The following is a 12597-nucleotide window of genomic DNA, read 5'->3' as shown; positions in this document are numbered from 1 at the left end:
ACAATCATCGAAATATCTTATATTTTAAGCGGAATGACCCCTATACGTCGTCGTCACTCCTAAGAGCATCCCATCCGATTTCCTATAAAATGTTATTTTTTTCATTAATTTTAGATAGTGAGATAAGATGAGATGAGTTGAATAAAATAATATTATAATTATTTTAGGATTTAAAAAGATTGAATTGTTTATTATATTTTATGTAAAAATTTAAAAAAGTTGTAATGATAAGATGAGATGAGATGGATTGAGAGTGTTTCTGTATTCAAACGGGGTCTAAAATTTTCTAAATTTTAACTAAAATACATCATTCATTAAATTTCATCCTAAAATTTACCTATCTTTAAAAAACCTCTTATATCGCATTTTTTATATTTTCCCTATTCTATTAAAATAAATTTTTTCTATTTTTTCTTTATTATTTTTTTCTCTCATTTTCATTTTCATTCTTAACTACCAACTCTTTTATCTTTTTTCCTCTTATTTTCAAAAATCACATTCAATCATATTTTGTAAACACTTTATAAGATTTTTACCAGGATACAATAATACTTTTTAAATTAATACAGTATTACGAATAATAATTTTTTCTTAAATATGTACGATTTCCAACGTGATGATATTTTTGTAATATATTTTTGTCCACATATATAACAATAATATTTTATTTGCATTGTGTAACGGTAACAGTTTTTGTCTTTCATCCAACGTTTAATTCTATTCAGCCTTCCGCCAACGATAACATTTATTGTCATTTCTCTATCGGTAACATTTTGTTGGTCTTTTTTTCAACGGTAATATTTTTTGCCTTCTATCCAGAGGTAACATTTTTTGTTCTCTCTCCAAAGGTACTATTTTTTGTCTTCTCTCCAACAGAAACATTTTTTTGTCCTATTGTAACGGTAACTTTTTTTGTATAAATAGGTCTTTTGGTTCCGGTCACATTCTCCTGAACCTAAGTCTTATTTCATCTTAGAAATTTTCAATTTCCGACCTCATCTTCCACACCCTTCATCAAATAGCTCGTTTGTTTTCCTCAAGTTGTTACTTAATTTATCCTCAAAAGATGAGTTGGAGGTTATTCTTAATGACTATGTCGGATCAACATCGAGGCATGGTCACAATTGCCAACATCGTAAATATATTCGGCGTGATCATATTTAAGGACATGAACAACAATTTTGTAACTATTTTGCAGAACCACTAGTATATCCTCGAATCTCTTTCGAATGAGATTCAGTATGAGTCGTCTACTATTTTTTCGTATTTAACATGAGGTTGAAGCTTACAAGCCATACTTCATCCAAATAAAAGATAATGTTTTAAGACTTGGTTTATCTTCTATGTAAAAATTAACTGCTGCCATTAAAACGTTTGCATATAGAGTAACTGGTGATTTAATGGATAAATACATACGGATTGGAGGAAACATCACAATGGAGAGGCTCAACAACTTTGTGAAGACAATCGTAACTGTTTTTTCTAAGGAATATTTGTGGTCTCCAAATGCTAATGATATTACTTGATTATTCACGATTGGTGAATAATGTAGATTCTCAAGGATGTTCAAAAGCATTGATTGCATGTATTGGAAGTGAAAAAATTGTCCTGCTGCTTAGAAAAGTATGTACTCCAGCTATTGTCGTGAATCAACAAGTATTTTAAAAACAGTTGTTTCGTATGATCTTTGGATATGACATGTAGTTTTTTGGATTACCTAATTCGCATAATGATATAAATGTGCTAGAGAGATCTATTATTTTCATGGAACTAACCCAAAGTTGTGCTCCTCTAATAAATTACTCAGTCAATGGCAAGACTACACTATGGGGTACTATCTTGCCAATTGCATTTATCCAAAGTGGTTAACTTTTGTAAAGACGATTTCATCTCCATAGAGGAATAGAATAAACATTTTGAAGCGGCACAAGAATTAGCACAAAAGAATGTAGAGCGTGCATTTAGGTCCTTTAACAACAATTCGCAATCGTTCGTAGACCTTCACAAATGTTCATGATCAAGGACATAATAAATATAATGAAAGTATGTGTTATTCTGCATAACATGATTATAAAAAACAAGCTTGATCATAATCAGGTTCCGAACATCGAGTATGATCAAATTGATGATGATATTATTGAACTGTCATAGGAGTGTTATGGGTGAAAAGTCATCAACAGTCATAAGAGAGTGCCACTTTGACCACCGTAAGTGAGGTCGAGTTGAGGACCTTGACTTATGAGGTTGGTGAAATAAATATATCCATAGACTTACGAATCCATCTCTAAAACATTATAGACACACACAACAATTGGTAGACATGTTAGACACATGAGAACAAAGTTTGGGTGATTTTGCTAGCTGGCTCAATAACCGAATGGTAATATGTACGAGATTTGGCACCATCCAATGGCTGTAACAATCGATTGCCACTACTTATTGGCCGTTTGAGTTACTTTGGCATGTAGGTATGTACCAAATTTTCTGTGTCACCACGAGGTTTTATCATCATAATAGTCGAAAAAGGTAATCCATCAAACATTAGGTGAGATACATTACTTCTCTATCACAACAAAGAACCAAAGAAAACCCAAACAATATTGCAAAATCAGCAAACAATCACAAAATGATTGCAAAACCTTAAACCCCAATTTCTTTTTGTGAAAACTATTACAAAATGTTTGATGGCCATTAGGGATAAAATTACCTTGCCATATAGATAAGGCCCTACTAACACTTGTGAATTAACCCTCAAGTATACAAATTGCTCTGTGTTGTTTCATTGTGTTGTGCTAATTTCCTAGTATAAAGTTATAAACAATTAACCATTAGATGACAAAAATTTAGGACAGGATACTCACAACTTAACGAAATATTTCAACTACTTAATGATTTTAGTTCTTCAACCACAACTCAAGCAGCATAAGAAGGAAAAAAAAGTCACAACAATATCAAGTATAACTAAATAAGACATAATTAAAAAAAATCAATATTCTTGTTAAATTGCATGAATTTAAGTAAGGCATAACTAAAGTAAGACATATTCACTCGCATTTAGTGTTGCAAACGTCCTTTTTTCTTATAATTTGAGAACAAGTTTAGGATTTTCATCCCAAACTATTAATTGCAAATCACAGCACAGAGCAACGAAAGAGCACAGAGCAATGAAATAGCAAGTTCACAATGAAACAACAAAGAGTAATGGAACAATACAGAACAATGAAATTGCACAGAACAATAAAACAAACATGGTCGTAATGGAACAACACAGAGCAATGAAACAGTATAGACCAATCCAACATCACAGAGCAACTAAACAACACGTATCAATCCAACAACAGGCAAAAATATCTAGTTTTTTTTTTTAATAATTTGCAATATGTAGATCAGTGAAAAAATAGCCCCAAATTTAAGCATAGAAAAATGGCAAGCTCAACACATGGAGGAATAAATTGCTCAGAAAAATTTAGGGTTTTTTTCCCCAAATTGCAATTCACAAATCAGTGAAAAATAGTCACAAATCTAAGTCTAGAAAATAATTATCACAGCAATGGAGGAAATACATTGCAACAAAAATCTGAGAAAACATTTATTTGAAGGAGATCTGAAAACCTGAAGGAAATCTAGGATTTTATGTCAAAATGTTGGATCTAAAAATTCAGTCATGGAGGAACCTTATTCTTTAGTGAAATGGGATAGAAAAGCTCGGTGCAAACACCCATGGGGATTCCAAATGGATAAAATTTCAAAACTGCTTAAAGCCAAATTGTTAATGTGTGCGAATGAGAATGAAGGAACCCAGCAATAGAGGAAAGCGAGAGGGGATAGGGATACTTACAATGATGAACTAATGAAGGGGCTTTCGTCGATGGTGGTTACGTTGCGAGAGAGGGGCGAAAACGACGAAGGCACCCAACGATCGAAGGGAGGGAGACATAGAAGTAACAAGCAGTAGCTAACGAAAAGAACAATTCAAGATATATAGTGGATCCCTAAACTATAACATTTGAATTCTACCACCCTATTTTAGGGATTTAGATGGAGGAGAGTTTGAGGTGAAAATCCTCAACTTTCTCCCAAATTATAAGGGAAAATGACGTTTAGGGCACTGAATGCGAATACTCTAACCATATTTTAAGGGAATTTTTCCCCCATTAAGCCCAACAAGCCTATGAATGAAAGGGAATTGAGATCAAAGGCCCAATCCAGGACAAATAGTCTTCAACTCGACCCACGGGAAGAGTCATCTGGACACAACTTGTATGAGGGATGGTGCTGTAAGGGATAAGACTTGTCGATCTAAAGACCCTCGAGTAATTTCTAGCCCTCGAGTGCCCACCCACATAGTAGGTGTAATATGTGGGGAACCCTTTATCTATTAACATGAAACACATCAACGAACAATTAGGAAGGCAGTCTGGAAGAAGGAGGTCAGGGAACCATGCCGCATTAATGGCTCTATTATCCAGGCTACACGTCACATTAATAATGCCGTCGCAGAGCTACACCGCCTTAAAAGACTTTAACATAAGGAACAGTATAAAGGATACAGACTTCATGGGACAGGCACGATCAGTCCTCCCAGACTTATAGTATAAATAGCAGATCTTAAGTGCAAGAATGTCTCTCTGATTTATAGACGCTTTTACTTATTTACAAATTTCTAAAAATATTTACTAACTTTGACATCAGAGGTTCTTGGCTCCAAGGCTGCCTTCTCCTAGTTGCACTTTTCACCATCTTTTACAAGCCTATTTTTAAAAATTTAAATTGTCAGAACTTAATTAAAAAATATGCGACGTTAACCCTTATTATGATAGACCGTAAATATGGCGCACGTAACAAATTTGACATCTCACTAGAGTAGCTATAGCTTATTAATATCCGACCTAACGTATTGATCAGCCTCCATCATTTCAACCTATGTTTTTGTCTTTTCTAATCAAATCACCAATATCTCAACGTATGTTATATCATCACTCACATGTTTTTAATACAAACATGGTAATCAATTGTTTTAAGATCTTTTGAGAATACAATTACATGAGAAATTTTCATATTATTTTATTAATATTGATAAATTATTTATTATTATTTTTACTATTATTTATAAATAATAATATTATATACAGTGTGTAAATACCATACAATAGCTTTGAAAAAGAATTTAATCCATTAAAAATTAATTTTTTTTATGTGAATCCTTATTTATTTAGATTTTTAAAAAAAATTATGCGATGCTAATTAAAATATCATTTATCATTTACGAATCATACGAGATACAGCCAAGATCTGCGCGTGTTTTCCTCTAGCTGTGAATGGGTCCGCGGTGATGCAGCCATTTTTGAACCATGTTAACCACAAATTCCTTGGCAAATACATACATATATACATGAATAATGCTTAACTCACTGAGATTGCGACACTCTTTTTTTTTTTTTAATTTTTTTAATTATATATATATATTTGGTAATTAAGTAAATATTTTTTAATTATATTATGAATTTATTTTTAAAAAATCGTTTAAAGACATAAAAAAATATATAAAAAATATAATATATAAAGAAAAACATTTATGTTAGTTTGGTTATACAAAACTATCTCATCTCATTCTATAATTATTATAATTTTTTTAAATTTTTATATAAAATATATAAAATAATTTAATTTTTTTAAATTTTAAAAAAAAAAACTCCTGAGTTATATCGGTCACAGCCGGCCGACTCAAAAGAAAAAGCAAGGCACTGAATTATGAGCCAAGCTATAGTGATTGAGACCCGAAGAAAAGTAAACTCCTTGAAATTCAGGGCACTGATGGTTGGTTGCCCAATAAATGTTCGTTCCCGTCTGTTTCCGAGAAAATGCTTAACCAAATGTCCGTACGCTTCATGGGAGATATGAGAAAGAGAGAGACGTCATTTTATAACTCCCATCCATCCATCCATCTATCAACGATACTACGCTATCTTATCCCTATCCCACGCTTACAGCGTTGATGCCCCATCGAAATTCTCTCTAAAATTTGATGAAAGATATATAATTTTTATAAATTTCTTTAGTCATAATTTATATTAAATTAATTATTAAATTTATCAAAATAATAATATAATATTATTTTTTTAATAAAAATATTTTTATTTATTTTTTATATTTTACAATTATATTAATTATATGTTAATTAATAATTTTATTTTATTTTTATATTATTATTACAATATAATTAGAGATTAAATGTAAATAAAAAAATATTTAAAAATTAAAAGTAAATAAAAAATAGATTTGATAAGTGAATAGTAACCTTTTAAATTTAAAGAAATCCATCCATTTACTGTAACTCAAAATTTTACACTTATCTCTTTAGCTAATCTAATGTAGCTTTATTTTTTTGAATTTATCATATTTTATATTTGACTAGACTTTTGATAAAATTAATACCAATACTCTTATAAGGATGTTCTTCTTTTTCTTATTTTTATTGAAATTTATTTTTTCGGATAAATAAATTTGTTTTTATTTTCTGATTCCACCTAATCCCCTTTGCTGCGGAAGAGTCAGATATCAACGGACGTTTAGAAATATGTTCATCTCATATTATGTGATTTCGTTTCATTTTTTTTTAAATATACTTTAAATATAAATATTTTTAAATTAATCTTTATATTTTTTTTTAAAAATAATTAAATTTTTTTTAAATTTTAAAATAAAAATAATATTTAAACTTCATAATATTTTTTATTTAAATTTTTTCTACTTTTTTAAAATTTAATAAATATTTAACTCAAATTATCTTATTATTATTTACAAACTATTTTATTATAAAAAAAATTTATTAATCATTCATTTCTTATCTTTTTATCATTTTATGATGTGACATTAAATTATAAATTTATAAATAAAATATAATAAATAATTTTTAATAATTTAATATCACATTATAAAATAATAAAAAAATAAATAATATTATTCTTTTATTATTATTCATGAAATTTTATTCCCATCTCACGTCCTAAAAGGTTGCCACCTTAATAAATGAATGAATAAAATTAAAAAAAAAAAAAAGAAGAATGAAAAGAAAAGGTTGCCTCGCTCTGCGCCAGCTTGGTTGACTTGGGTCAAGAAGACCCCCTCTACTCGAAGGCAATTGCCTTGCGTTTTCAGCAGTCAAGTCCAGGCTTGGCTTATATCTGTTCTGTTTCCTGGTTGATTTCACAAATTAGTTCTGCAAATCTTGTACAATTTCAAAGTGGAAGAGATTCTTTCATCAAAATGCTTTCCTTCAATACTTTCTTTCTTCCCGTCGTGTTACTTCTCATGCTTGCCGCCCTCAGCCTGACCACTCTTGCCGCCGACCCAGTTCCCTTTACCACGTCTGTGAAAACAGTACCTTCTCCCAAAATAGCCTCTACAATTCCAGTCTCAAATCCCTCCTCTCTTCCCTCTCCTCCAACGTCACCCGCAACATCGAATTCTACAACACTACCTCCGGCCAGAACACCTCCGACATCCTATACGGCCTTTTCCTCTGCCGCGGCGATGTCAGTTCCCAAAAGTGCCAAGCATGCGTGGCTACCGCGACTAAAGAGCTCGCCACTAAGTGTTCCAAGGAAAAGATTGCGGTTATTTGGTACGACGAGTGCATGATTCACTATTCCAACGAATCTATCTTCTCCACCGTGGCCGTAAGGCCCAGGATTTCTCTGTTGAACACGCAGAACATCACGGAGCAGGACCGATTTAACCGGCTGGTGAACACGACGATGACTGACTTGGCAAGCAGGGCCTCGAACTTTCCAATCGGAGCCAAAAAATTTGGAACCAATGCAACGAAATTTTCCGAGTTTCAAAATCTGTACAACCTTGTACAATGCACGCCGGACCTGTCTAGCACCGATTGCTACCAGTGTCTCCAGACAGCTATCAACCGTCTTCCGATATGTTGTAATGGGAAGCAAGGGGGAAGGGTTCTGTTTCCAAGTTGTAATGTTAGGTACGAATTGTACCCATTTTACGAGGGTGCATCTCCGGCGCCCCCTCCTACGCAAGGGCCTCCATCTCCGCCTCCACCTACGGGGTCTGCATCTGGATCAAAAGGTAAAGTGGAGAACCCGTTTGGCTGCTTTTCATTTTCCTATTATTATCATTGTCATTATCATTATTATCATTATTATTATTAGAAACAAGGAAAACGGCAACCTAGGTCCTAAGCAGATAGGAACACCGTGTATAGCACTATGTATCCCTCTCAGCCTAGTTCCCCAAATAATGTCATTTTATTTTATTTTATTTAATTATTACATTTTGTTAATTTAATTCAATTTTTTTGAATTTTAAAATAAAAAAATTAAAAATTATATTCTAATAATATTTTAATATACTTTCAACTTTTATATATTTAAATATATATTATTAATATACTTTCAACTTTTATATATTTAAATATAGGAAAGTTAGGGACAAACGGGAAGTCATGCCTAGCTAGTTGGGTTGCAATTATGAGTTTGCAATGATGAGTGATGAACTATGTGATAGTGCAAATATGTATATATATATATATATATATAAAGTTGAATTATTATATAAACATTCATTTATTAATTCCCTTCTGCCATGTCCACATTTAAAAATTATTTGGAGATTAATATATTAGAACTGCCAATATATGAACAGAAGAAGTCCATTAGTATAAGGTATCGATGGGCCATGGCCACTTAGCAAGTGGACAAAGGATGGAGTAAAACTTGACTTGATGTGATAATCTTGATTATATGATTTTTTTTTTTAATCGAAGATCTTTATTCTCAGACAAACTTCTATTCGAATTTCGATCCATTCCTTTTCTTTTTTATTTTTTATTTTTTTTATTTTTTAATTACGTTTTTCGGGAGCTAAAGTGTATAGTTCATTAGTAGTTTATTTTCTTAACTAAAGCTGCCTTCCCTTTTGTGCTTGTATTTGTTTGTGCTTAATGGTCTTTGGACCAGTCCAAATTACATGCTTATTCACCAAGAGTCGTAACTGCTGTTTATGCAGGAAAATCAAAAATCTCAACAACCACGACAGTCGCCATTGTTGCTCCAATTGCTGTCGCCGTGCTGCTATTCATTGTGGGCTGCTGTTTCCTAATTAGGAGAGGTAGAAACAAGTTGGATGCAGGAAAAGGAGACAATGGTAAGGAATATATAGCTATGATCAGCTTCTATGTTTTTGTGTTTGTAATTTTACATGCTGCTCTTTGAATTTCAATCTCTTACGTTTATTGTTTGCATTTGTAGCTTTAAATGATATTACCACTGTAGAGTCCTTGCAATTTGATTTTAGTACAATTGAAGCTGCCACGAACAAATTCTCCGAAAACAGCAAGCTAGGTGAAGGTGGATTTGGTGTGGTTTACAAGGTATGGGTTTGCTTTACATTGCTTGGTTTCTTTCTTTTCAGTAATACTATTATCACTTTGTCAGGTAATACTTCATTAAGTACAGTAAATTAAAGACTTACAACTATGAGTGATTTGGAGTTCACATTTTTTTTTATTGGAATTATATAAATTGTGCAAAGTAAACTGTTGTAAAGATTGACCGTTGAACATTTTCAGGGTACACTTTCTAATGGACAAGAAATAGCTGTGAAGAGGCTTTCAAAAAGATCTGGACAAGGTGCAGAACAATTTAAGAATGAGGTTGTATTGGTAGCTAAGCTTCAACACAGAAACTTAGCGAGGCTATTGGGATTTTGCATGGCAGGAGAAGAAAGGATACTCGTCTATGAATTCATACCCAACAAAAGCCTTGACAATTTCCTATATGGTATGCCCAACTCGTGACATGTTGATTAAATTGTAACTTTGGGAAGATATTTTTTTTTATCTATCCTAACACGAATAATTATTCTGATGAACTTGTAGATCCTGAAAGACAAAGACAGCTGGATTGGTCCAAGCGTTACAAGATAATAGACGGAATTGCTCGAGGAATTCAATATCTTCATGAAGATTCTCGACTCAAAATTATACATCGTGATCTCAAAGTCAGCAATATATTGTTAGATGCCAACATGAATCCAAAAATTTCAGATTTTGGCATGGCAAGGATTTTTGGAGTTGATCAAACTCAAGGAAACACAAGTAGGGTTGTTGGAACATAGTAAGCTCCGAACCTTTTCTTTTGTTTTTCATGATCAGAAATACAGGTAAATTCATTGTTTTTCCCAACATATATATCGCTTAAATCTAACAACATAGGTGAAACTGGATCATTCGTTAAAACCATAATAAATAGTATTATGTGAGTAAGGTTGAAAGAACTCTCGTGGTCTCTTACCACAACCGTATTTTTGGTGCTGGTTTGCAGTGGCTACATGTCTCCCGAGTATGCAATGCATGGAGAATTTTCTGTGAAGTCAGATGTTTATAGTTTTGGTGTCTTGATTCTAGAAATTATCAGTGGCAAGAAGAACAGTACTTTCTATGAATCAGATGGTGCTGAGGACCTCTTGAGCTATGTGAGTTTGATCTAATTGTAATTGTTTTCCTTTTCTTTAATATCATCTTTGCATTACATTATAACAAAAACTGATGCAGGCATGGATACATTGGAGGGATGGTACGCCCATGGAATTGTTGGATCCAGTTTTGGGAGATTCTTATTCAAGAGACGAAGTCATGAGATGTATCCATATTGGGTTATTATGTGTTCAGGAAGATCCGGCGGACAGACCCTCCATGGCGTCAATAGTTCTCACACTCAGTAGCCACTCCGTTACACTGCAAGCGCCTCAGCAGCCAGCATTTTTCCTTCGCAGTAAAACAGACATGCCAACCAGGGTTCTGGAATCAGGTCAATCCACGAGCGCATCGATACCATTGTCAGTCAATGAAGCATCCATTACTGAACTACACCCTCGATAGTTATATATATACATCCGAATTGAGTGATCTTTTACTTGCTCGGAATAGGAACTGAAGAAAATTATGTTCAATGGTTCCAAGTGCAGTAGTAGGTCGAACATTATCATGAGTTGAAACGTCCCTTCTGTATGTTTGGGGTATGTTATGCTAATTAGTCGTCATGCATGGTGTTGAGCATGAATAAGTGGGGGCTGGGCGTCTGTCATGCATGCATGCCAACTTAATCTTGTTTACTTTAATTAAAAATATATATGGTCCATGATAATTTTGATTGCAAATATAATTTGGCTGCCTAGTGTGTAAATGAATGTTGAAGAATTGAGCATGGCGATCGATTGCAACTTCAATGAGTATCAGTTCATCCGAAGGAAATCAAAACTTAAAATTCAGTGAGTCATTTTGTTTACGAGTAAGCATGGAGAAATATACCGTAAATATTTGTTTTCACAAGTATTTTCAGATATTTTCTTTTTAAACATCATTCAATCACAAAGTATTTTTTATTTTAAATCTTTAACTTTTTCATTTAATTGTTGCCTAATTTACAACTTTTCCACAAAATACAAAAAACAATACATATTTTTAAAAATTTTAAAACAAAATAATATTCAAAACTAATATTCAAATGATTTTTTAATTTTTTAATATTTTTATTCAATTTTTTTATCTCATTATTCAAAACTCAATAAAATATTCTAATTCAAATTATTTTACTAATATTCACATATATTTTAAAATATTAGAATCTTGTTTATAAAAGGATTTTATGTGGGTTTGGCGGTTTAAGCAAAATTTTAGACAAATTTGGCCATATGCCACTGTTTAGCTTTTGGCTAATCCCTAGAAAGTTTTTCTAAACATTGGATTAGCAATCTCACTTTTTCTAATAATAAAATAATATTATTTTTTAATTTTTTTTTATCTACTTATGAGATGTTTAGAGAATGAGATAAGATACAAATTTTATGAATAATTGTAAGAGAATTTGTGAATAGTAGTGAGATAGTTTGAGGTAATTATTTATTGAGTTTTTGGAAAATGAGTGAAAAAAAGTTAAATAAAAATATTATAAATTTATAATATTGTTATAATATAATTTTTTTAATATTATTTTTGTTTTGAGATTTGAAAAAGTTGAATTGTTTTTTATTTTTTATTTGAAAATTTGGGAAAGTTGTAATGATTAGTTTGAAAGTGTTTGTATTTGAATGATATTTGGAAATGAAATGAAATGGGATGAGATGAGATGAAAAAAATTTCTAAACATCCCCTTAATGCATTATTTATTTCTTAAATACTTTTTATTTTATTTTTATAATTTTCAACAATCTATATATTAAAATACATAAAAATCCATCTATCAAACTGCATTAACTTCAACTTTAAATACAAAATATATTAACAAAGGAGTGAGAAATAATATAAAATTCATTTGGTTAAGTTACTGTGTTGAGTTACTGTAGCTTATAATCAAATTTATATACCAATACCTAATCCAACGTGGGACTTTTAAGAAATGTGTTAGCTAAATTTTAACCGAAGTTGGATTATGACTAACCCAATGAAAATGAACTCTGAAAAGGCGGATACCGTGTCAGGACTTTTTAAACTCTTGTGTGATCGAAGAATAAAATATATAAAGCGGAGTATATAATATTTATTATATTTATATAAATATTTTATATAGAGTAATA

At 31.6% G+C, this 12597-nt stretch overlaps 1 protein-coding gene across 1 annotated transcript; it reads left to right on the top strand.

Annotated features, from left to right (window-relative positions):
* The first annotated feature begins 7076 nt into the window (after positions 1 to 7076).
* LOC121264376 (cysteine-rich receptor-like protein kinase 10) lies at positions 7077 to 11181 on the top strand. Its single transcript, XM_041167525.1, is given in 8 exon segments — positions 7077 to 7344; positions 7347 to 8091; positions 9031 to 9168; positions 9273 to 9394; positions 9593 to 9803; positions 9902 to 10139; positions 10347 to 10497; positions 10577 to 11181. Coding segments are annotated over 8 exon segments (2010 nt in total). The 5' UTR covers positions 7077 to 7266; the 3' UTR covers positions 10904 to 11181.
* Positions 11182 to 12597: the final 1416 nt, after the last annotated feature.

Source organism: Juglans microcarpa x Juglans regia, chromosome 5D (assembly GCF_004785595.1).
Source record: "Juglans microcarpa x Juglans regia isolate MS1-56 chromosome 5D, Jm3101_v1.0, whole genome shotgun sequence".
NCBI lineage: Eukaryota > Viridiplantae > Streptophyta > Magnoliopsida > Fagales > Juglandaceae > Juglans > Juglans microcarpa x Juglans regia.
This window is presented reverse-complemented; position numbering and strand designations above follow the sequence as displayed.